The sequence below is a fragment of the Drosophila pseudoobscura genome, chromosome X (assembly GCF_009870125.1).
Source record: "Drosophila pseudoobscura strain MV-25-SWS-2005 chromosome X, UCI_Dpse_MV25, whole genome shotgun sequence".
Taxonomy (NCBI): domain Eukaryota; kingdom Metazoa; phylum Arthropoda; class Insecta; order Diptera; family Drosophilidae; genus Drosophila; species Drosophila pseudoobscura.
Genome location: NC_046683.1, coordinates 18,398,651 through 18,424,984, shown reverse-complemented (window position 1 = coordinate 18,424,984; position 26,334 = coordinate 18,398,651). Strand labels below are relative to the sequence as shown.

The 26,334-nt window shown below is 44.5% G+C and overlaps 3 protein-coding genes across 3 annotated transcripts; all 3 read right to left on the bottom strand.

Moving 5' to 3' along the window:
• Positions 1 to 9,588: 9,588 nt before the first annotated feature.
• On the bottom strand, positions 9,589 to 11,247 carry Or92a (Odorant receptor 92a). The gene is made up of 3 exons (XM_002133817.3): positions 10,439 to 11,247; positions 10,185 to 10,383; positions 9,589 to 10,122 (listed from the first exon to the last, which is right to left on the bottom strand). Exons 1-3 carry the CDS (start codon positions 11,245 to 11,247, stop codon positions 9,910 to 9,912), a joined length of 1,221 nt encoding a protein of 406 aa, XP_002133853.1. The 3' UTR covers positions 9,589 to 9,909.
• Positions 11,248 to 21,908: 10,661 nt separating this feature from the next.
• On the bottom strand, positions 21,909 to 22,674 carry LOC6901156 (uncharacterized). The gene is made up of 2 exons (XM_002133818.3): positions 22,553 to 22,674; positions 21,909 to 22,491 (listed from the first exon to the last, which is right to left on the bottom strand). Exon 2 carries the CDS (start codon positions 22,488 to 22,490, stop codon positions 22,074 to 22,076), a length of 417 nt encoding a protein of 138 aa, XP_002133854.2. The 5' UTR covers position 22,491; positions 22,553 to 22,674; the 3' UTR covers positions 21,909 to 22,073.
• Positions 22,675 to 22,773: 99 nt separating this feature from the next.
• Positions 22,774 to 24,087, bottom strand: LOC6901153 (uncharacterized). The gene is made up of 2 exons (XM_002133819.3): positions 23,844 to 24,087; positions 22,774 to 23,781 (listed from the first exon to the last, which is right to left on the bottom strand). Exons 1-2 carry the CDS (start codon positions 23,935 to 23,937, stop codon positions 22,820 to 22,822), a joined length of 1,056 nt encoding a protein of 351 aa, XP_002133855.2. The 5' UTR covers positions 23,938 to 24,087; the 3' UTR covers positions 22,774 to 22,819.
• Between the last annotated feature and the right edge of the window lie 2,247 nt (positions 24,088 to 26,334).

Below are 26,334 nucleotides of genomic sequence, written 5' to 3'. Positions count from 1 at the left end.
TATATGGCGATGAATAGAAATGCATATTGTATTTGTTAAATTGTTGCTGGTGGCAATTGCTGTTGGAGCTTCTATGATACTCTAAGTTGGCTCTCCAGTTGCCGCCCGCCCCGCCCCATCCAATCCGAAAACTTCTTACCATCACTAAAATCAACATACAATTTCCATTATAATTGTATTATATACATAATTTTATTTCACTCAGTCCGCTATTTTTCTTGTTATTTTTTCCCTCAGATTCCTTTGTCGTTGTAAGCGCATTATCAGAGGGTAGAGTGAGAGAGATGGAGATAGAGATAGATTGGCGGCAGACAGAGACAGAGGGAAACAAAATGTTGATGGTTGACAAAGATGCTTTGCTGGTCGGCCATGGCGATTATTTATGCATATTGTTCGGATTTGCATGTGGAGAATGTTCAACAGGGGATTGGGTGGGGTGAATGGCGAATTGTGGATGGAGGATGGAGGATGGCAATACGCGGACGTGCCACAGTGACACAGTGTTGCATTTTGTGCAGTGTTGCATGTTTTTAGGCGTTCAACGCTCCCCGTTCGACATGCATTCATTAATATTAAAACCAAAATTACCTACACTCTCCACCTCCACATCCGCCCCTCCCACTCCACTCTTTCCTTTGTGCCCCACATTTGCCCGTATCGCTTACGCCGTGATTTTTAGCCCCATTTTTGGCGTCGCTTATACGCTTGCCCAGTCCAATTTAATTATGCAGCCCCGACGAGCAGTAAAGAAGCGGGAGGACCTTTGGAATGCCAGCTCTGTCCAGCGCCTGTCTGGCCAGCAAAACCGCCAATATCTCCCCATACCACAAGCACACACATGTGCATTGGATAACATAATAGGTACATGCACACAAACAACCCTACATACAAACATACACACATACAAACATACATACATACATATATGAGGCATGCATGCACACGCAGCACATTTGGGAGCAGTTCGAGTTGTTCCTGTTCTTCCTGTTGCTGTCCGCTGCTATACGTTTTTTGTCCAATTTGGCGGATGGCGGATGGCGGAATTGACATGGACACGAACCCCGCACTGTGGGGTAAAACCGTTGTAAAGATGTCAAAATTCGTCAGAAGATCCCTCCAATGAAGCCTTTATGGCCAGATCGGCCCAGACATTGGGCCGCTTCTGGGGCAACCTGAGCGTCCTCTCGATGGTTCTCTGCCCAGGTCAGCACCTTGGCCAATACATCCGACTGCACATGGGGCAATGATTCCACGCCACACATGGCGCTAGCTTACAGCCTCCTTTTGGGCTACTGTGAGACCTACCCCTATGATCTCTCCATCTGCGGAACTTAGGCAAACCATTTGATTTTCCGCCAGTTCTACTAACTCTTCTTGAACCAACATAAAGGAGACTAGGGAAAAGGATTAATTATATAAATCATTACTAACATGTTCTGAATTGCAGTCCGGAAAGGGATACACAGACACCTAGTTGCCAAAGAAATCATCCAAGGGACCGTAAATAATGATAACTTTTGTATTTTTGTTGCCGAAAAAATCATCAAATTAGACTAGCCGCACAGAGGATTTCAATACACCAATAGGATAAAGGATAATCTATGCACATCCACCAACATTTTGGATAATTATTATCACCGAAGATTATTCGTAAAACTTAAATTGTGTGCGATCCCTAATTATCCAGCTTGTTTTGGGTATAAAAATTACAAATTTAATTAGCATTTTTTTTGGGTATTTTGGCTAATAAAACCAGAGTACATTATGGATTAAATATGTATGTATATTAAATATTAAAACATAAACCAATGTACATATGTATATAAATTTTGGCTTATGTACTTTTATTTAATTTAATTTTGTTTTGTTTTGTATTCTTCTGAAATATCAGAAACATTTTTTTCATCATGGCATCAGCCATTAAAAAATCATTATTTTTGGTGAATGAAATTTAGTCAAAAACGGAATAAATACAAATTACTTTAGCGTAGTGAGGAGACTTTCATCGGCTTATTATAGTGATGATTTTATGTGCACTCGAATGGTGGTAATCGAATCTGCTCTGACATGGGCTTAATCTGACATCAGGCATTCTTCAGGTGTATTTTTTTAGTAACTTTTGACACTGTGCTGGTAGTTTTTTTGCCACCTGCTTTTGTTGTAGTTGTTGTTCCGGGGATATGCATATTTTGCCCATGTTCGACATGTAAACGGACATGTCGTGTCAGTTTTTTGCGCTTTTATGGGCCGATGATCCCTCGCTCTTGCCCTCAAGATGCCCCTGCTGGGCTCCATTAGCGGCCATCGGGATTTGAATGGCTGTTTGTCAGTGTGGGTGTGTGGGTGTGTGTGTGTTTGCGTGTGGCAGTGTGTTTCTGTGAGCGAGTCACGCTTTTACTTTCACATTAATTGGCCAGAAAGGGTGACACTGGCCGTCCCTCCTTTGAATTCCAGGTAAAACTCCCAATAGTGCAATGAACTATTGAGCGGCAAGCACAAGGAAAAAAAAAACACTATAAGGATCAGCGATGTTCCACAAAATAAACTAAGAAATGACTACATTTCTCATCCGCCTCTGCATCTGCGGCTGCTGCCACTTTATCCCTTTATTTAGCTGAATGAACGCATAAATCTGTGGCCCCGTGCAACTTCTGCCAGCAGCTCGAAATTCTTTATTCTGCTTAGACGATAGCCGGAAACGGGGAACGGCAGACCCGGCATGTCCGGGCGGGGGGCAGGAAAGGCAGCTGATAGGCAAATGAAGTCTATAGACTTGAAGGAAGTCCGACATTCGGGGCAGCTTTATATAGATTGTACAGATTGGCACAGAGAATTTCAGCTAGTGGCACTAAAAATATCCCTTTGGGATAGATGTTTTCCACTAGTCCGATGAAGCGGGGATTTTCCAGTGGACCTATGATGGAAATGAATCGACAGGAACAACAGAATTTTAATTTGATAGGACCGCAGTGGAAGGACAACAAGGACAACTCCTGTTGTCGCGAGTAAGTATTACTCTGCTGTGCCTGTCGCCATTCCGCACTTCCGCCCTTGCCGTTTTCTGTTGGACGGAACGTGTTCCCATAAATATTTAAAAGCCAAAAAGTCACGTCTTGAATAATTGTTGAAGTTCTTTGAGTGAGCGCTTCCATGGGGTATGGGGTATGGGGTATGGGGTGGTGTGGCATGCGGGTAGGTGTACTCATGCTGTTGCTATTTCAAGAACTTTTTCAACTAAGTGCAGCTGTTACTTCCATCCTCTGCCCCTCGTCTGGTGGCAGCGTCTTGCGTCAATGGGCCCAAGGATTCATTATTATGAACGCAAATTACTCAAACTCCCACAAACACAAACGCACACACACACACACACGCACTGGCACTCGCACTCGCACAATTAGGTAATATTCCTGTGTGTGTGTGTGTGTGTGTGTATTTGTGGGCGTGCATGAGTATGCGGGTACGTTTGCATGTATGGTGCTGTTAATTTTCATATTAAATCCGTTAAAATGTGCAAATACCCAACAGGCACTCACCGAGCACGGACCCAGCGCACGTCGCGGCTGGCCAGAGATGAGCACGTGAGCAGCGTGAAAGACCATCACCTACATACATATGTATGTATATGAGAAATCCAAAAACCATCGCCGAATTGTGTCCTACATGGCCAGATGGCAGTATACCTTAGATGGGATCGGGGTATAATCTATTGCTCGATCACACTGGAAATGTTACCCATAAAGACGAAAGAAAGAGACCCACCGCCCACATGAGAGCATCTATGATTTGTAATCCATTCTCCCGCAATCGCAGTCACGCCATTGAAATCACACTCCCATCGCTGAATCGAACCGCACTAAGCAAATCCCATTCGAAGCGAGTCAGGGCAAAGTCAAGAAAGGAGCGCGCATGCCACCCGTGAGTGGGGAATTTCAATAAACGAGCATCGTGTAAGTAAAGTTATTAAAGTTATTACACAGCCCAAACACCAACCACTAGCAGCTATGACTCCCGGGCCGAGCCACCCACACTCGCACACACACTCACACACACATTCGAGTAGTTACCCACTTCCTACCTGTGTAACAACTTACATTATGCATATTACTTTCACCTACTTTCCGCAGCTTTTTCGGCTCTTCAAATATGCCATACGTAATGAGGCAGGTACGAGTACATGTGTAGTGGTACTGCCACGGGGGAAGGGAGAAGGGGGGGGGGGGGCTGAGCTCCATCATATCCCATTATAATTGCACACCACATCATCATCGCATCATCACATCAACCACCAAAGAAGAGGAGGGTCTTAACCGTTTTGGATACGTATCACAATTCGTTCCTGTCTCTAATTTATTTCAAAGTATGATAATAAAGGACATACTAGACTAGTTCCTGAGTTCAAGTAGGAAAATTTAGTGGGGAAGAAGTCTGACTTTGAAGAGCCCTTGGAAATCTTATGCCTAAGCGTTGCACGGTAAAGACTTCTTAGTTCATGTATGTATATACAGTATATACAGTCTCTGCTTGTCTCTTCTCTAAACACTCAAGGCTACAAATCGTTCTCCTTGGGATGAAAAAAAGAGGCTATATCTATTGTCTCCACCCAAACTCTCCCTAGACAGGCACTTAGTGTGCGTCTTCTGGTACAGCCAAGCAGCCATAGAAGCCACTGTCAATGACAGCCGAAGGTCTCTGAACGAGATCGCAGAGCGGTCATAGGGACATGGAGGGGAATGATGCCACCGACGAGCTAGACAGGCAGGGCACTACGATCCCTCCCTTATCAGAGAGGGACCAAGTAGCGATGCCTTTGGCTATGTGCAGGCTCCTCACGCACGAAATATTCGAGCAAAATGCGAACAGGAGATGACAGGTCTCGGGATCGATATGGCCATATCAATCGCAGAAGCGCTCGGCAGGGCTAAGCAGAGCACAGTGCTCTGTAGTTACTCGAGCCATCAGGGGACACTGGCACACACTCCTCCAGGCTGCCAATCCCTCAAAATGACTTCTGCAGAAGTTGTCGTGACGAAGAAGGGGAGGAATCTGTCCCCCACTTCTTCTGTCATTGCCCGGCCCTGGGAAATCGTTGACTTTGGCTTCACGGACACTTCGGACCTTTCCGAAACCAAATTAGGGATCCTGTCCAAATTCATCCAAGCCACCGGATGGGACGGCAGTGAGAGGGGGCACACGCCCCCTCGGCAAAATAGGTCCACAGGACCTCTAACAGGTCCAAGTGAGCTGGGGAAGGCTCATCCCCTCTCCCCAGCTACCGCTATAGCCTAACCTAACCTAAATACAGACTTACAGATTTTATTTAAATATAAATGGAGCAAACAGACAAACAAATATAATGAAAATAAATCAATTTTAATATATTTTCACTCTCGGTGCCAATATAATTGTAGAAATATTTTAATCCAATTCGGTTCTCAGGGTTTTGTTTTTTGCGTGCACATACTCGTATTCCTTAAGAAACCTATATACGTTTCATATAACCCAGAGGGGCTGTTCCTTTTTCGATTGGAATAACTATATGGTCGCGAGCCACACAGATATATGTATTGTACATTGTACTTAGAAGCAATTGGTAGCTTGCACTCGTTTTCAGATCACGGCGCTCACCCAACCGCTGGCAGATAATTGTCAATTTGGTAGCTCAGGCAACCATGTGCTCGCAGGGCTGCATTCTGGCCAGCGTCAGTGTTCGGAAGAGTAACAGTAACGGTAACTTTGTTGCTCCAACGAAGTTGCCTCTAAAAAAGCGCCAAACACTGGGCGAAACCAGCCAACCAAATTGTTAATAACTGCCAGCTGGTACGTGCTCCTTCCGGGAGACAGCCCTCCAGCAACAGACATTCTCACCTTAGCTGCCGCGCAGCAGCGACCACTGCCACTCATCCGCACTGACTGTCCGTGAAGCTGGTCATAAAAAGCGAAGCGTAAGAAACATTTTCACATGCCCACAAATTAGTGGCACATTTGGGAGCTCCAGCTCCAGCTCCTGCTCCAGCTCCAGCTCCACTCGTATGTGTGCAAGGGAATGTCATGCAGCAAGTTTCCAACCACCAAAGAGCCAACAACTAGCTGGCAATCTTTTAAGTGGTCGCCACAGCCATATTCAAGGGCCAAGATAGCTTTTCCAAGCAACCAGTTACAATGAGAGGGACCCAACCTTTCGCTTTAGGTGAGATGTGCATCAGGGGAGATGTGTGGATTCAAAGTGTAACATTGTCAGACTGAGAGACTTTTATTTCAGCATCCAATGAACATCTCAGAAAATTCCTTAGATTTTAATAAAGAGGAATATTTGCTCGCACCAATTACGAGTCACTCGTCCAAGGAAGGAAACAATTTGTCGCAGGCTAAATTTGAGCAAAAACTATGAATATTTTCCCTTACCAATTAGAGGTGAAAAAAACAATTTGTTTCTAGTCAACCTTCAGCAAAAACAATAATCCTTTCAACAGCCGAATAGCTGAGTAGCACAGAAGAACATGGAATATATCAATGCGACTTTTGAATATATTCTTACGCATATATATACGCACATATATTTGAAGATACTTGTTGCTCTGACTATAACTATAAGTTTTAACGTAGCCTACAATTTTATAAATAAATAAAGAGATACTGTAGAGGAAGTGCCTTCAACACAATACCTTTTATTAGGGTATAGACACAATGTAAAAATTGTTTGGTTCGTTTTTCGAGTATGGCTCTCTATTGTCCTCCCTACAATGCGCACTCCGAGCGTTTTGCCCCTTTAGGGAATTTATTTGGACCATGACATACGAGGACATGGTGGATGGATTCATTTTCGGTTGCTTCTGTTTTCCCATAATTGGTGCGAAATAATATTTGTTATTAAAACTAAAGAACAAATAAAGAAGAATTTGTAGATATGTAAATATGTATACATGTTATGTATGTAAATTTGTTTGCAATTTGCAATTTTTCGCAAGCTAAATTTCAGCAAAAACAATATTCACTAAAATATTTCATCACATCAATTACTAGTGAAATAAATATATTTGTGCAAAAACAATATGCCACTTAGAACAGGTTTCACTCAACGAAAGGTTGAGGCACAGTTAATGGCCCAAATGTTGGGTAATCCGACTATAAGACTTCTCAGACCAAAGCACTGGCCACACCACATAGGGTGTGGTTCCAACTACATAAACACATATGTATGAGCATAAATGAATAAATATATTATAATAATCGGAGTGGCCATCACTGAAGTATAACTCTTATTTGGATGAATATCCTGCTTCCTTCTTTGCTTTGCACACACACATCCTTCGTAAGGGCATACATGGTATAATATTTTCAATATTTCACTTAGTTTCCCACAACTAATATTTGCTTAAGTCCTCGTTTTATCTTCATGCCATCTTCTTGGCGCTTTCCACCTAGTTAGCCCACAGCTAAAATCGACTTCTTTCATCAGTATGTTTTTCCATTTGATTTTATGCAGCTAAAACTATTATTCCTCAGAATATTTTCTCAAAAGACACCCCTGCAAGACTGAATTAAATTGACAAAATTCCTTTTCAAATTAGAGCGTGTTTCGACCATTGATGATCTAAATGGAAAAAAGAAAAATAGTTCTGTAAGTCATTCATTTAAAATTGTACATATTGTGCATAGTCTCTGCAGCTGACAGGTAATTTTAAACATGGCATTTGAAAGCTTAATACTGCCCAGACGGTAAGCTGGAGCTTCAAAATGTTCTGGTCCAACTTATTGTTGCATTTATCAGCTTTCCAGGATTGCATAGTTCATTAGAACCACTTACCTAACTATGAAACAACGAAGCCCCAAAAGAAAGCCATAATTCATTCAAAATGCTCAAAGCCCCACAACTATCAGATTGGGTCGTTGGGTAACGCCGGTGTAGCATAAAGTACTTGATTCATCGCATAATTTAAGAACTTTGTTACATCTTGTTATATCGAGGAAACTACTTTATGTCCATATTAAGCCGATAAAGCTTGTGCTTTACGGTTTGCGGATGAATGGGTTCACATGTGCGACTGCAAGTGTATCTTTCCATATGAGCGACATGTACGTATGTACATTTGTATAGCTGTCAAGGACATTAAATCAGTTGGTGTTGATTCTGGTCTGGTTTATAATAGTCGATGTTGATTTTGGGGGAGCAAACAGAAGCGCCATCATTCTCTCAATCAATAAAGAGGCTCGGGGCAGTGCCATTCGCTGGAGCTGATTATAAACAATAAGTAAACCACAGCACAAAAAATAAACATCAAATGAGCACGGATTCATAAAGTCGCAAATGAAATCACTCTACAAATAGACAGAGATAAACCCCCACCATACATCGAGATAAAATACAGTTATACGGATGTACATCAAACATTAATAATAATTTGTTCCTTTAAGTTCCTGATTCACAAATACACCACTTCTATGTACATTGTACATAGTAATAATTTGGAATCAAACGCTCACCAATTACATATATCGCAGTACTTGGGGCCAGTCTCTCGACTTCGAGGTAAGTTGCTGTTCCGAAAAACTTGACGGTCAGATAAAAAAGTTGAAGAAACAATTCGGCTTCTTGAAGCCGGCTAACAACAGAAACGAAACATAATAACAGGATGCACATCGACTTTCCGAAAAATTTACTGCATAAATTGGAAAACTCTCAGGGACAAGTGCGAAAATTTAAAAAGAAAAACCCGAAGTTAATTAACTTCAGAGAAGCGGGAAAGATATGGCACTGGCTTTCTCAAATCAGTAGTCACTAATGGGGATATTAACTGTGATCCCTGGGTTTCAAAGGATTCAGGGAGCTCGCTGTTCTTTCATGAATCTTGAACTTTTTAAATCAAAGATATTTGTATGTTCTATTTTGTTCTTACTGAAATCAAAATTGTATTCCCACAGAGCACTTTTATGAATTTTTGCCAAACTCCTGGCCTTATTGGCATGCCCCGTCCACAGGCTATTAAACATCAATAAACGGGCCTGCTCTGGTATCAAATGGTCCGAATTATCACACTCCTTTCTCCACCATATATCGCCGTATCTCTCTCTGGAGGCGGGAAGACAATCAGACATTTAATGGGCTTTGATTGCTTTTGACATTTATTGATTTATTTTTACAGAGACATGTTTCTGTGCATACGCGTCCAGATGTCCAGATGTCCGGGAGTCCCGGTGTCCCGGTGTGTTGGGGCAGCTGGGTGTAAATATATTTATGTATATAAATTGCTGATAAGCAATTAAAAATTACAACAACAGACATCGGCCATGACAGGTGCCCCCCAGGTGTATATATGTCCGTGTGTGTGTGTGTGTGTATGCAACGGTTTATTCCGCTCCGTTCAACTCTTTAAAATGTTAATGCGAGAGAGTAGGAGTGAATACTTTCATTTGGAATTTCACTCATTGAAAAAATAACACCCACAATATACATAGATACTCCTAGATACTACTCCTAGATACAACATGTGAAGATACATATGTGTACCGACAGACGTACAACTTCCAATCGAATAGAAACACACACACTATGCAATTTTGCTTCTTGGTAATTTAATTCATTCACTTCCTTTCTCAAGGGGAATCCACAAAAATTAGCCTTTTTTCAATAAATTTATTATTAATATACATTCAACAATCTTTTAATTGCTAATTGTTTTCCTTTTTACGATTCACTTTTGATTTGAGAGTCCTATTCAACGCGAGGATTTGGATTTTTAAACAGCATATATAAGATATGTTATAATAAGAGAAACTCCAGTGCGAAGCGTTCTAAGTCTGAATAAACTCTAGATGGTTTCTAGCACTACCAAAAAAATGTGTCTTTTGTTATATGTTTATGTTTCCTTCAATCTGCTATGCAATTTTCCCTTAATATGTGGCGATGCACCCTTAGCCGTAGTAAGTTGTGCGCAGAAGAGCAAAGAACTGATACGACATGCTGATGACCTTCATGAAGGTGTTGAACGATATGGGCGGAAAGGTCGGTGGTCGTATGGAGGCGGGCTTCTGGCTGCGCATGATGATGTACTTAAGGATCATCTTGTACTGGGTGCTGCAGGGCAACCAGTTCTGATTGAAGGCGGCATGACCAATCCGGGAACTCTGTAAGCCCAAGGCACCCATCAATGCCGAAACGAATCGTTAGAAATGTTAGATTAGCTCACCGAAGAGATCATTTCATCTCCATAGTAGCAGACGACAAAGACCTGAACCAGAGAGGCCGAGAAGAAGATGAAGTAGAGCACTATATCCTCCACATTGGAGGCCGTGATCTGGAACCCAGCAAAGCAAATCACCAGAGACGCCGCAATGAAGTTCCACAGGATGGTGAAGCTGAAGATGCTGTTCACCTCCTCGCTGAGACTGCAAAAGAAGAGTACCAGTTAGCCATGGCTCTGAGGAGCTGAAAGAAACCCACTCTAAGGCCCTTGAATGGTAGACCACCAGATTGTGCAGGTACTTGATGTTCTCCTCGTCCGTGTGCTCGTCGCCGTCGTAGGCCTCCAGAGTGTCGGCCATATAGCTGAAGTGCATCGTCAGCTGGGTGATGGTCGTGATCAGGAGCAGATCCACACAGACATAGGACACCCCGGCCACATAGGCGCAATGGGCCAGGCCCCAATAGGAGAACCAGTAAACGGTCAGATCCGTCTCCGCATCGTAGGGAAATAGAATGTGAAATCCGTAGTTCCGCTCAAAGATCTCAGAGCCAAGAAAGTAGTACTTTATTGTGGCCTTGATGGCCGGATAGAAGCTGAACGACGAGGTGTAGGTCATGCACAGGATCGTAAACAAGGTCATCACCTGGTTCATGTGCCGCTGGTAGTAGGACACGTTGTACGCCCGCTGCGTCTCCAGGGTGGTGGGAAATAACGCCTTGAGATCGTCTAGCAGCTGGACGAGGCGCCCCCGATTCACAGTCAGCCCGAACTGCTTGAAATCGGCCATGAAGCTGAAGCCGATGCACGGTGCCACTGCGGTGGCCTCCAGCAACGTTGTCGTCGACGTGATGTGCACTATGAAGTAGGCTATCTCGCCCACCACATACGCGTTGAAGTTCAGAAAGCCCATAACCAGATAGAAGCGCAGGAGATACCGGCGGACGAGGTTCTTGTCCCGATCCGAGTACAGATCCTCGCCGATGGTCTTGTAGAAGGCCATCGGGAAGCGGGTGAGATCCTCGAAGGTGCGCAGCTCTCGTTTCTCCTTCCGCTTGCCCCACAACATGACGATGCTTTGGGGCCAAGCTCTGCTCGGCCGAGGCTTTTATAGACGGCCAGGTCTGGGTCCGGGTCTCCGTCTGGGTCTGGGTGGGCATAAAATTCTTATGAGGGAGGGTTCCGGGTGCGAGACCCTTAATAATTACTTAATTGAGTTCCAGGTAATTGCAGACACCTGCATGGGGTCACCAGTATGGGCTTGCTGAAATATTTAGCCGGCCGTTCACCCAGGTGGTCCTTGTCCCCCCCTAGATCCTGCTCTTGCTTCTCTTTTCGGGGGTTTCGACTGTCCCGGACAACACATTCGGCTGCAACAGAATTAATTTGCCAGAATTTAATTTGACAAAAGGATTTCCATTACGGGACAGTCACACACGAGAACAATCACCGAAAACATCAAAGACAACCTCACAAATCAAGTGGCAAGTGTAAGCACCATTGTGGCCATGTGGGGCCCTTGAGCTTTCTACTGACAAAACATTTCTACTGGCTGCGATTTGGCTTTGACGAATGCGGTTTCCATAACTCCATAACGCCCTCATAGGCGCCCGTAGGCGGCTGGGGATTGGCTGTTCCAAAGGTTCTTGGTACCACAAAATGTCTCAATTATTCATCAGAAATGCCAGCGAAAGCGCATTGACAGGTTCTGACTTACGTATTTATGGACTTCACACAAGAGTATAGTTGAATGTGGCTTTTTGTGGGTACGACTAGCCCTATATCCTCTTTAAGTTGTGACATTGACTACGGCTCAAACTTGCACTTTTGGCGGCTTTGCAAGAGGGCGACAGAGGGAGGGAAATTGAGCGAAATACCCGTAACATTGATAGTGACAGGAGGCCAGTAGGGGGGCGACCAACACTGCGTGGGTGTTTGTGATACGGAGGATACTCGTACATAGGAATAATGGTTTTCTTGGCAATTAAAAGGTTAGGAATTTAACCAGATTTAAATCTCTGCGGTTCCATGGGAACTTCCCTTCAATATTGCATTTAACGAAGTTTTGAATTTGTGATGTTAGGCCATCCCCAGAGAGTGCCAGATCTGTCGATGATCTAATGAAACCACATGATCTATGCAGATGCTGCATCGGTCTATTAACAATATATGCACTAATTGAACACGTACGTACGTATGTATTCTGGATCGTAAATAGAACGGATGTAAATTTGATGATATGTTTGCCTTACGGTTAGTTTGCGGTTAAAGTTTTCCAATTAAATGCTGCATAAATTACATGCGTAAAATCATTTACGGCAAATTGAAATTAATTTGAATTATATTCACACAAATGTGTGCGCCAAGCATATCAAATATAAGCTTGAACAATATTTTTAGGGAAAAACGAAAGGCAGCAGCAGCAGCAGCAGCAGCAGCAGCGAGCCACAAAGCCAGGGCAAACAAACACGAGGCGACGGAATGACAGCCACGGGACGGACAGACACACACGAATGGCATGGTCCAAGGCGACAGAGCGACGTACCGACATGGTGTCGCCAGACAGAGCTGTGTGTGTGTGTGTGTGTGTTACAGTGTTGCTCATAGATCCTATCAAAAATAGCCAGAAGGCAGCCCAAACAGCTGCATTCCGTTGCAATTAGCCAAACCAATACCCAGAAACGAAGCTGGTGTATGTACATAAGAGCTTAGAGATTTCCCAGGACCCAGGACCCAGGACGCAGGACCCAGAGCCCAAACCGAATCTCTGCATTGCAAAACTGACTTTTGAATGATTTACGATTATCCAACAGAGAACAGCCTAATTGTGATACATTCAAAATATTTATGGATATGTTAATAGTCGCCGAAACAGCCGAATGGGCGGTCGTACAAACACTTGTGTGACATTAAAAAATGCTTTATTGTCGGCACTGGTGTGTAGATATTTGGTGACCATTTTATGACTGTCTTAATTAGTTTAAAATAAATATATATATATATATATATATACGAGTATATTTATGGCACTCATGATGTGCCGATGATGATGTGAGAATGACTTTATTTGTCGTATTTATTGGCTGTGAAAATACAATTCATGCACAAATGTGTAAATATATTCTGGATAAATATTTAAATCAGTGATATCACTGCTCATTGAGCTAATAATTGAGTTAAATATTTGCACATGGAAATTCGAAACAACTTAGTCCCGGCCCGGATGGGACGGGCAGGGCGGGGCTGAAGGTTTTCATCCCCTTCATATGCATTCAATTAAAATCCATTTTCATTTGAAGCGTCGGACATGTGATTCAATAAATAATACAAATTAATTATGTTGCCATTTGTACAAGCACATCATTATGCTCCCAATGCATTATTATTTTTCGCCCTAGGAATGACGGGTGCCAACGGTCTCAGATATCAAATAGCACAGAGAGAGGGATTAATTTTGATTCGCTGTCAAAATATATCCCTAAAAATGTTTATATTTTATTTGCATTTAATGTAGTGCTCAATTTGATTGGCTTTTCTTTTGCGTCTGGTTCGACACGTGGTGATACCCTGGCAGAGGGTATGATAGTTTTGATCACAGAAAAAACTTCACAAGTCAAGGAACGAAGTCAAATTTTCCTATAAGAAATCCGCAGATGGAGCAATGAAAATGGTTTAATTGAGCTTCATATCAATTGAAGAACTATGCCATATATTCATATATAATATAATATAATAACATAGTAATATTTCATTATTTTTGCAGTATGCTTTTGCTATTTTGATAGAACTGCCAATAGAAAAAAAGCATTACTGAATACTGGCCTAAACACGGCTTATGGTGTATTTTTAAATTTGTATTACCCCGGAATGCCAGATGCAAGATAACTAGAAAACAACCGAAAAATATTTGGTAGCTTGGAAAAATAACACTGAATATTTCGTATATATGTATGAAAATTTCTACCTCAACTTTAAAAACCACTTCTGTTTTTGGTGACGTAACGTCTGGTCTTTTTTTGGCTTATATCTTAAAGACCGTATGTTTGATTTTGGTGATGATTCTGGCAGTGTTTTCATAGATATCGAAACTCGAATTAAGTACCAAAATATTTCTAGTAATTACGCAAAAGGAAAGGTATGTGAAGTGTTTCAGGAAGAGAAAGGAAACTAGTAGTATACAAAATGTGGGGCATGGGTATCTGAGCTTCGTCACTGCAAACAGATTCAGAGTGGAATTTTACTTTTGTGCATTGCGGCACCTGTTGACGGCATCGCCTGCTCCTGTGCAAGTCCGCCGCCTCTTACACCAGGGATGTGTTGTGTCAATTAATCCCAAAGCGTAAATGTTAGACAGGGCGGAAATTCCTTGAACAAAATCTCTTTGCTGCCAGTTCCTGTAACCGCCGTGACCTCCCACAGCTGGGATATTGAAAACTTCACGCAAATATTCTTTGACAAATTAAGCCGAAAATTGCTTGGCAGATGTCTGACACAAAGCAAAGGCAATTGGTAGAAAATTCTTGCCTCTCTTTAGGCCTCTTTTGGGCCGCAGGGTTAGGACTAGAAATTTCTGCTACAATTCCGAGCTTGCTCCGCTTTTTACCTCCGTTCAGATGGCACTATCAAAGGCCAAGGTGCCTGCCCGAGTACTCTTACATTGATGTATGATAAATAAGGCGATTGTGTGCCGTCTCGAAAGAGATGTATGTGTGTAAGTGTGTGTGTGTGTGTGGTATTCAACGGACCCACACTCATACCAAAATTCCAGTCGAGAATAGAATTGCCCGTACAATGGGCTTCTTTGCATGTGTGGGTTTTTTGTGTACATTGGAGAAAGGGTATCATTTTTCCTAGCAATTACCCAAGGATTTTGGGACTTTTTTGGAAATTTATCAGCGAATTCCTTGCCCAGCTTTGGCATTATTCAGAGGGGGATATCTCCATAGGGAATAGCATTAGGAAGGATGTGATTATGTGTTCTAACAACACCCAATCAAATGGCCATTTTTCCGTAACATTTTTCGTCGAATTCCCCATGGTCCAATGGCATTCGTGCGCCTTGGATACCTTTGGGAGAAATGTAAAGATATTCTTCCTGGCAAGTTCAACTTATTTTAAGAGTCAATGGGAATCTAGCGAGTATAGGCTAATGGCTATTATGCTTTTCGACGTTTTCTTGGAAATTTCCCATCGAATTGGGAATCATCCAGAATCATCCAGGCATTCTAGCCACCAGCGATTCCCTTTGCAGCGTATCAATGCTTCGTTGTATTGCAGTCTGTTAGGGTTTTCTCTCCCTTTTATCCTTATTTTTAGGGGGTTTTTCTTTCTTGTTACAATATTCAAATTGGCCAGGCAAAGATATGCAAACTCAAAGAAGTCTGCTCTCTCCACCGACCCTCTCATGATGCACACACCTGCATACGTACCATATACCTTCGATATAACTTTAGCTTTTGATGGAGTATGCGTCCGGGTGCCAGGAGATGTGCAGCTTTGCTACCATATACTGTAAGTCTGTGGCATTCAAACGACTAAAAAAAATCTGCCGCCCAGACTCGATTTGATGCACGAAAATGGGGTGCAGGGCTCCCAAGAGAAGCACGCTAATTTCTCTGCTGGAAAGCTATGGCGAATGAAGTACTGCCTCAATCGTCATAGCACCTTTGGAGCCATCAAGATAGGATGATGATCACAGTCAATCAAGTCTACATATATAGGAACACGATCTATGCGAAGTAGTTGAAAGCCATGGACCTATCATAATATATCGTATGTGGGTTCTGAGGAAGGATAGATCTGCAAGTAGCCATCCTTATGCACATATACATTTTTTGTTCAGCGTCTAAATTGAAGTGTGGAGCACAGACACACGAAATAGGGGGTGTGGCAGCCCTGGCCCGACACTGTTTATCGGTACTTGGGCGCAGGAGGCAGGAGGCAGGGGCAGGAATTTCCGTTCGCCGTTGGGTAACGGTACCGGTAAAGGTAACGGTTACGGTTACGGTAAAAGTGGAATGTCTTGCAATTTATTGGATACTACGAAGGCACGAGAGTGGGACACCAATGGCCATTGATTGCCAGTTGATTTGTCGTGTGTTGGAGCTGGGGCTGGGGCTGGGACTGGGGCTGGGGCTGGGACTGGACAGGGACTGACCTAAGGGCGTGGCTGGTCGGTAAAGTGTTTCAAACTTAAAGAACGAAAGACAAAGTTGATCGTTTGGGTGTCTGGGTTGTGTGTCGGTCAATGTGTCGGTCGGTGAGTATGTGCCAGGCCAAGCCAAGCCTCAAATTTAAACAATTTTGCAGCTAACTTATGAACGTCTGAACGGGGTAATGGAGCAGGATCTGTAGGTAAAACACGAGCAGGGAGCAACGGGAGCAGTAGCAGGAGCAGGCCAGGACTTGCATATTCGTTAAATTTACCGCAGAACGAGAACGACTCAGAGGGAGTGAGGTTTGGTAAGGTCCCTGGCCTGATAGGCGACAGGCAACCGCATAGCTTATGCAGACGAGACCAACAACGGAGATGGAGATGGTGAAAAGCCCCCGGACCCGGACCGGGACCAGACCCAAGCCCAGACACAGACGCAGACCGAGACCCAGGCCCGGACCAGGAGATCTGATGGGCGCAGGACCTGCAACGGTAGCGGCAAGGATATGGCAAAGAGGTACAGACAAAAGCACGTAAAAACTTTGTTGCAAAACACTTAGCGCACACACACACGAGTCCAACATGGATACATATGTATCTACGAGTATGTGCAGCACCCAAGCGAATGGGGCAGGCGACAAATGTGTCAACCGTTGAACTCCTGTAGGATACGCTCAGGCAAAGCAGTAGATCCTTATTCACAGACATCACTACTGCCTCCAAGATGAAAGTCTTCATCTGAGGACCTAGGAACAGATAAACCATTTGTATGTGAAAACCCGGAGACCCAAGGGACGCTTAAGTCGCTTAAGTCATCCGAAATCTAAAAGTTTTGATACATTATTTTAAGAGACCTGATGGATCTACTATATACACACATACATATCTATTCTCTAGGTAGTTCTACTGAAGTCCAAGTCCAAGTTCTACTGAATGTCCTTTGAATTGGACGAGCTCGTCGCCTGGCCTTCGCATGTTAAATGCGCCCCGCCACACATATCTCATTGAGTGTGGCCATGCTGTGAAAGTGATGGTGGCCATGTAGTGCGAGTGCGAGTGCGAGTTTTGTGCATTGTCTGGTTAGTCCCTTCCGCATATATTTGAAAATAAAGTTACGACAAGTTGCACTCAATTTTCAGCATTTACTGTCAGCGCACAGGCACGCCACGCCACGCCACGCCATGCCATGCCACGCCGACCAGTCATCCAGCCAGGCAGTTGAGGAGTCCACTAAAGTAACAAAAAGGCACAAAGCTCCGCTCCCCCTTCTATAAAGAGGGACAGAGGGAAACACGACAAGAGAGAGAGAGAGAGAGAGGGAGAAGGAGTGCAGGACATGCCACTGTGTGGCAACAAAAACTGTGTCAGGCCCAATGATTGTGGACAGTGGCTAGGACATGGTAAAAACAAAAGCCAAGCAACGCATAAAAACGCTTGAAATGAATACGTGTAACATTTGTTGGCCCTCGTTTTCCCATAGTCCACAACCGGGCCCAGTCCGAGTCCCAGTACCAGTCCCAGTCCCAGTCCCATCCAGAACACTATCAACTATTGCAGACGGACCCAGGGGCATATCAACACCCGTTTCGACGCGGGACTGCCAACTAGCGGATGAGCCTGCTCTTTTCTCTTGCACAGCTTCCGCCGGCCTTGTGCGATTTGCAAACACTTTCATTACACTCTTACGGACAGCATTTCGCTGCGTTCTACTATGATCTGGTCAGCACTTTCAAGAGTATTCAGAGTGCGCTATAGCCCAGCAGTATTACCGCGTTTTCCAACAGCTGGGCTTTCTCATTAAAACGTGTGCGTCGGTAGAGATTCGGTGATCCTGAAATCCCCACCGTTGAAGTCGGAAACTTCTCGCCTTCGACAAACTGAACAAAAATCGTCAAGAAACTTCCTGCGAGAGTCGTGATTTTTGATTCCGCGATCGCATAGCCCTCTGAAAGAACCGATTATGATTAGGTTTAATCACAAGTGCCGAAAGTGACTAGAAATGCGAGCGACTAAGCAGAGATACCCCCTTCTAGTGCTCCTTAATTTCAGTCCTTCGGTGGACAGTTGTTCTCGTGACATTTTCGCTGTCTCCTGGCCCATCCCAAGCCCAAGGCTTGGATGCAGGTGCACCATTGTTGTGGGACGTCGCTGCTCGACTCGTACCGGAGAGATAAGCTCTGCTGGTGGTCGGGTACGGACCGGACCAAGCCGGACATACTCTGGTACATTTGCATACGGAATTGCGTTGTGCGTGTGAGGTGATGCCAGCGTCAACGTGGGCGACGGACGACGGCGAATGTAGAACGTGTGGCATCAACAGCTCAACACCCACACAGCCACTCATCCACTCAGCCACTCAGCCACTCATCCACTCAGTGCCTGGGGAATCGGGAAAGGGAAAATCTCATTTTGAAAAGTGTCACAACATGCCGGGCATCAGGCTGTCACTGCCTCCGGCAGCTGCAAGTGTATTTAAATTTCAACAAATTAGCTTAGTAAATTAGCTGCTCATAAATCTGCGGCCGTAAATGCACACAGACACAAGACACAAGGCCCTGGAGACAAGCAGACAGCTCAAGAGACTGCATCTATCATCGGTTTAGTTACCATTTAGATCTTAGCATGGCCATACTCGTAATTAAGTGACGCCAGTGCCAGTCCCAGTACCCTGTCATGTGGCCCACATAAACCACTCGAGTAGTGTTTGGTATCTGTATTTGGGATTACTCCACACTGAATGGCACCTGTTTCTGCTTCTGTTTCAGTTCAAAGAACAAACCGTTGCGGTTGCTCTGCCGCAGTCTTTATATATTATAGGTTTTGCCGAGTGGAGTAGTCCAAAAACTCAGTCGAATATTCCTCCATTCGACACAATGCCATCAATATTTAATGCACGGAATTCAAGAGATTCCGAAACGTCATTCATCAATCAACAAGTAACTAAATGCAATGGCTCTCGTCGTCGGCATAACTATAAATATCCATTGCCTGGAGTATGCTGATAGTTTTTACACTCCTTCCCGAAGTTCATCCTCACCCCAAAAATTAAGCAATAAGATTTTCAATAACTCTGCAACAGTGCCCGAATTGTATAGATTTTAACGATATGTTGCACATTCGGATTATAGAGCTCATGCTGCTCAGAATGGTTTCACTTTATTCGGACTATTTTATGATAAATGTATTTTAAAATTGTAATGGGCCGACCGGGACTGATTTTCTGAGTCATATGAAATAAAGGTTTCAAAAGGGTAGTAAGCTTATTGAAAAAGTACACATTCTGCTGAACAAAAAGTCTGGCTTTAATTGCACGGAAAACCTGGTTGTGTCAGAGCTGACACTTTATGATAATTATTTCCAGAGGTGAAACCCTCCCCTGCCACCCATCTATGAGTGTGGTCTTATATTGACCGCAATTTCTGGATATTTTTCGGCCTCGAGGCACTTGCCATCAATTCGTTCGAGGCCCTGGGGGCCTTTTGACAAGGTGCCGTTGACTTTTTAATTAATAACAACTTTTGCATACCAGTACGAAGTAAATTAATTAAATACATCTTTATTATTTTCCAATGAATAATGACAAAGCCGTATGAGTAGACAGACCGCACTATTCGCTTGGGGTTCCATGAGGGGGAAGCCTTCGACACAGACATCCTGACCGGCGAGATTTCAGTCTACATCAAAGAGTATCCTGAAATTTGGTTGCCGTCTGCGCTGTCTCCCACAGAGAGGAGCCAGTGCCTGGTCTTCAGCAGGACCTGTCGGTCTTGGATGCCGTATTTCTCGACATTGGGTTCCGGGGCTGACGCCTTTGAAAGTACTGTAATGATAGCTCTATTAACCAGTTCGATCTGTCCGTTATGGCTTAAAATTCTCTGCGGGATGCCGAAAATGTAATTCATTTAATTTGACAAATTTTTTCAGACCCGCGATGCTGTGTCCAACTAACCCAAGGGATCCAAGTGATAGCAAATAATCCTCCTGCCTATGTAACTTCTGATTGTAGATGACCTGCTTAACTTTATTCTCAAAATGTGGTATGTGAAACATCTATTTTCGCCGTTCCCATGTGGCCAAAGTTGTGTTAGTTTATTATTATTTTCTTTGCTGTACAATTTGGTACTGCCAAAAGATATTGTCCTGCTTTAGAATTTCTCTAACAACCAACAAACTGCGAATCGATCTTAAAGTACCATCGTATCTACGACACGGTAGTCTACACACAGCCCCTGAGTTGAATCCTTCGCTTTGACTAGTGCAACATTACTCCAGAAGTCAGAGTAGATTCTCGTATAATGGCCTGTTGCAAGCATTCTTGTCTCTCTCTCTGCTGCTGAATATCCACTTGGCTGCTCTCTGAATGCCACATTCTTACAATTAATTAATTAATTACAATTAATACCACATCATGAGCCAGCCAACCCAGCAACGCCTTTGCTCACAAATATAGGAGGGCTGCTATTTATGTATCTGGAATTGGCAATACTAATGCCAATACGTAAAATCTGACAACGCCATAAAAGGCTTTGTCATTTTTTAGCATATATGTATGTACGTACAATGTTTATATGTAGAATTGGTTTTTGAAAGGGTTTTCGTTAGATTAGTTTTCACAACTTTCGGCGCGGATTATCCCAACAAGAAAGTGTTGATGAACTTAGTTCTTTGTATGTCGAGAAAGCACCATCAAAAACGACAGATAATCGCTGGTATGCAGAATTTAATCGTGGTCGTAGTTCAGTCGATGACAAGTTCCGTGAAGGTCGTCTGAAATCATTTCATCGATGGAGTGTGGGAACGGATAGAGCAAGATCGACATGTGACATATCGTGAGATAGAGGCATCCTTGCACATTAGTTCACTTCAATAACATACATTCCATTTCCATGAACACTTAGTTGTAAAAAAGGTTTGTTCTTGTTGGATACCCCGTAACTTATCAATCGCTGTACACATATAATCACATTCTGCATGTGAAGGCTTTATAATTGCTGGCATTAGTCGACTATTTCCTTTTCGGTTTCTGGGCTTACGTAAAGGGTCTATGTCTATGCTAACATTTTTCATTCAATCCATATGAGTATAAAATATATTTCAAATTAGACGAGCAAGTATGACGCTGCAATCTGTATAGACCCACTTCATGCCTATTTATATGTCATTAATGTCCATAACCATCGATGATCGTGAAATACACCAATATTCGCGGGGAAATGAACAGCAATAAGGTCGGGGCGAAATACACGGGTAACACTGTGACATCACAGAGTCTGGATACAAAATTTGGTTGCCTTAGACTCTGAAATCTAGGCGCTTATCTAGATGGACAGTCATTTGGGGTCGATAGTGCTTCCTTCTGGGTGTTGCACCCACCCACATCCACAACATCCACTACCCAGAATCTTCGAGTAACGGGTATTAAAATAGAACAAACCTGTCAAATGCGGTTGTTGTTTGCGGTTTACTGCATGGAGGTAATTACACCTTTGGTTTTAATCTACTGGCAGTACTATTCGCTCAGAGTTTCAATTAGTTATTTTAGTCGCTTCTTGCATGCAAAAAAAACATGGGCTCAATCACATACACAATATGTTTTAATTTGCAGAACGAAACGACGATAAAATTTGACATGTTACAGGGAAATTGCGTATTATCATAATTTGTGGTGTGGCCAAGATGGAAGCGAATCTGTAGTGGATGGAGAGGAGAGTCGGTGGGAGAGAGTGGCTAGCCACTAGCCACTAATTGGAGAATGTGTCCTCAGTCGCCCTCCAATTGCGGCAATCGTTGGCGCCTGGGTCCCCAGCGCATTCAGTGGCTGCGGCAAAGACTGGAGGGGGGGCAACCAAGCGGTTCTTGTAGATGCCAGTCGAGCGGAGGCGCTTCTCGACCTCCGCACTCGAGGGCCAGATCGGATTTTCTTTCTTCGGTTCGGCCAATTGATCGGCTAACAGAAGACCGATGGTCAGCATCTGACCGCGATCGTGTCCATCGGTGATTGGTTCTGGTTTGATTGACAGCTTGGCCATTTCGGGGCAGTTGGCCAGTGACTTTGGCCAGGCCATTGCTGGATCGCTGCAGCCGGGATGTGGCCCCACCCTGTTGTAGAGCCTCTTTTTGATCTTGTCGCAATCTTGCTGGCTCATCAGATTGGACATTCTATTGGTTGCGAGTCCCAGCGGTATTCAAATGATTGCAATCCAGATATCAAGGGCCTTACCTGATTTTCGATCAGAAAAATAATTTCCTAGTCCGGAAAAAATATTTCAAAATCCAAAACTAGATTCGAAACGGTGTAGTTGCTTGACTGTCTGAATGACAATGATTAGATAGCCAGTCTACTGACAGGGTGCTCAAATCCCAGCCTACTTGGTCAAGAGTTGACTTTGAATGTAGCCAGATCTAGTACCCCATAAAAGTCGTATAGCATTTAAACGGAAGAAATCTTTGACAATTTAATTATTAATTATTATAATTGTAATTTGTATTACGACGAGCCGCGTCGTCCAGGGTTGGCGCCATTGCCTGGAGGAGGACGGTCATTTAAAGACGGGCCAAAGCTTCGAGTCCGCTGGAATCCGCTCAGTGAGATCAATCCCCGAGAGGCCTCTCCTCGGCGATGGGCGGCCTGCCCTCCTGTGGCGCCGTTCAAGCCATTTGGGTTTCCTCGGTTTCCCGGTGCTTGGTTTTGGTTTCGGCCGTGGTAATTGCGGCCATCGTTGCGTGTCGGTGGATCGTAAAAGCCAGAGTTAGTCCACTGGTTGCGTTGGCCATGTGGCCCATAGTTCTGGCGGGGCTCCCTCTCCCGCTCCCGCTCCCGCTCCCGATCCCGCTCCCGATCCCACTGCTGGTGGCCCTGGAATTCCGACCGGGCGCGCGTCTGTTGCCCCTGGCTGCCACGGAACAGTTCTGCGGCACTAGTCGGAGTGCCGCGATGTCCCTGGCTGCGATTGCCTTGATTGAAGCTAGTCGAGTTCGACTGGCGGCGATCATTGTTCTGATCTAAGTGTCGGCGCCAGTTGCTGCCTGGAGCGGTTCCTGCATCTATTGCAAATTGTGGTGCTGGGCGATCGCGCCAGTTTTCAATTGGTGGCATGTTCTCAGCTGGAGACATCCCCAATGCTGCACGTACTCCATAAACGGTCGCACGACGTTTCTTAAGGTAGGAGGACCAAGTCAGTACCAAGGCAAAGTTCGGCGGCTCCTGATACATGGGGCCCGACCCGAAAGGGTCTGGAAATAGTTCATCCTCAGCTCCAGATGCTCTACCACGAGCCCCATAAGTGCCACTCCTGTTGCGTGATGGCTCGGCTGGGGATAGCGGTGGCCGGGCCCGCCAATTCTCCGGCTGGTTCACACTAGTCGACTGCTCCTTTCGATTGATGCGCATAAAGTATTCGCGCTCAATGGGCGCCAGGCGCGATAGGTCATCTTCTTGTAGAGGGTTCTCTGCAGTGGCATCAAGGCTGTTGACAGAGGATCCTGGATCTTAAATTCATCTTAAAGCTTACCTTTCTCAGCGTTAGACTGCATGTTGCGATTGCGACTTCCCTCTGGGTTCTGTAGGTCGGCCTTCATCAGAATCTTATTCTCATTTGATGACATTTTGCCAAAAACTTATCCACGTTTCATCGGGTGGAACAAATACAATTTAAACAATATGTGGAGTTGCACAAAAAAAAATGTGAATAATATGATACGGAAAATTATATGTCCGATCAGTATGAGCACTAAAAATGGTTTGAGAGTTTTGAAATCTGGGGCCAGAGACTGAGGCAGAGCCGATAGAAATCAAAGTTTGAGCCTGCTTTTCTACACAAAATTTTGTGTTTTGTTCAAATAAATGAAAAACGAGTGTTCGGAACAATTTTAAGGGGAAATGGAAATCTTCTGCGCAGGTCATTTTACTCATTTCCACCTGAGTTGAGTTGTTTTCACCCATGCCAAATGCATCATGATTTTGAGCACATACTTGCACCGGTAGAAAGGGAATAAATCCCCACCCAAGCATCCAACCCAAACCATACTAATGTATATTGTACGAGCCATATTCCTGGCATCCCTAGCGGTGCTCCTAGCCCTGCTCCTGGCCCTGCCCCTGCCCCTGCCCCTGCCCCACCGCTCGTCTGTGCATCTTTGTGCTTGTTCCATAGTTTTTATTGTAATTGATATGTGGCTGTCGAATATGGTTAAGTACACTAGTACTCGTCACACTATTCTGTCGTCCCACACTGAGGGGGAGGGGGAGGGGAGTTTAGAATTTATTGGACAGGCCTTTCCAATGAATTTCCCTGGGACATGGCCTGTATCGCCCCCAAAGAAGCTGTAAGCTGCCAGAGGAAGAGTGTCCTGCCTCATAAGTGGACGCGTGGCGGAGGGGCGCAAGGGAGGGAGGTGCAATTCCCAAGCAGTTAAAATAATTGCAACAAATTTTCAAGTTTCCTTATTATCCCATTTTGCATGCTCCTGCACATAATCCCAAGCAAACAACGAACTCCCGCCAAGGCTATGACAGTTGCCCGGGCCCGGTGACGGGGGCCAGTTTATCAGACGGGGGGCAGAAGGGGAGAGAGTGTGGAGGAGATGAGCAGGGCAGGGACTGGGGCCCGGCGAGCGCTGGGCGGCAGCCACATAAATGTTTTAAGCTGTTGTGAATTATGGTAATGAATGTCAGCGCAAACTTCCGGATGCCTGGGCATAGACCCTCAGTTCATAGCCAGAGCCACAGCCAGACCCAGACCCCCGGAGCAGACTAGACCCCCGAAGCAGACCATCCTAGACCAGACCAGACCAGACCCCCGGAGCACCGTGGCACCCTTTTTGCACTGTCTTTTGTTTTGACCATCTTTTGTTCTCGGCCACGTTGCCACTCGACATTGGCCCGAGGCGGTGGCAGAGGCACAGTGGCAACGGCAGCGGCAACGGCAACGGCAGTGTCAGCGTCAGCGGAAATGCAACGTTTTCAACTTCATGAGAAACACAATTGACAAACGGTGACTGTGGCAAAGCCAACGATGGTGCACTGTGGTCCCGGGCCCACCAAAAAGTGGTTCAAATATATGCTTACTTTTTGCAAAAATTTAATTTGACGTTTAATGAAAAGCATGCGTGTTGGAAATTACTCTAAGAGAGTATAATTGAATAAATAAAAGAATTCCGCCAAAGTGGGAAATTATGGCTAATATTTTTTTGCCAACATTCCCCGAGCCCTTTTATAATTAATTTTGTTTGAGCCTGCCTCAAATTTAGCCTCAACCTGAAAAAATAAAAATTATTTATTCACATTATCACGACTTTTATTTCTGAAGAACAAAATTAGCTTTTTTTATTATATTGATATTGATGACCAAAAAATTGGCGAAGCCGAGAGCACCTGAAAATGAGCGGCCAATGCAAAAAAAGCCCAAAATTCCATCACAATTTGTACATTCATTTGAATATAAGTTAATCATATTCAGAGAAGAAAAAGGTTTCATGGGGATCGAGGGACACTGCACCACTGTATCACAGAGGCTCAACGCGCTCGCTTTCGGTTGGAACAAAAAGGGAATTTTTAATTTCCTCGATGCGGTTAAAGATGCCATCAAAGCCTTTGGACTGATTACTGACCGGGCGACCAACGGAAGGGAGAAACGAGCTCGAGGCGGTGGGGGTGAGCCCTCGTCCTTGTGGGGATGATTACTGCTCTTGCCCCACGGTTCGGAGCGGTCCTGCCCCAAGACAAAGCCGCTTGCCACCCGTCGGTCCCTAAGGGTCTCCTTTGAGGCACCAGGACGCAACGAAAAATAAGCGCAGAGAGGCAGAGAGAGTGTGAGGACCACAGGCACACCTGATTTACGGCGTCGCGCATTGCCACTTTTAGCTGTCCATAACAAATTGGACACCAGTTGATAGAGGCGCCAACTTGTCGCAATGCAGGCAGAGGCCTCCCCTCGTTCCTGCTAACCACAGTCCCATCTCCCCGTCCCGTAGCATCCACCACAAATAGCTTTCAGACAGCGG

Coding starts and splice junctions, on each gene's coding strand:
- Or92a (XM_002133817.3), bottom strand. CDS start 11,247: ATGTTGTGGGGCAAGCGGAAGGAGAAACGAGAGCTGCGCACCTTCGAG. Junction 10,384..10,438: donor TACCATTCAAGGGCCTTAGA/GTGGGTTTCTTT, acceptor CTTCTTTTGCAG/TCTCAGCGAGGAGGTGAACA. Junction 10,123..10,184: donor GAGATGAAATGATCTCTTCG/GTGAGCTAATCT, acceptor TTGGGCTTACAG/AGTTCCCGGATTGGTCATGC.
- LOC6901156 (XM_002133818.3), bottom strand. CDS start 22,490: ATGTCCAATCTGATGAGCCAGCAAGATTGCGACAAGATCAAAAAGAGG.
- LOC6901153 (XM_002133819.3), bottom strand. CDS start 23,937: ATGTCATCAAATGAGAATAAGATTCTGATGAAGGCCGACCTACAGAAC. Junction 23,782..23,843: donor GCAGTCTAACGCTGAGAAAG/GTAAGCTTTAAG, acceptor ATGCCACTGCAG/AGAACCCTCTACAAGAAGAT.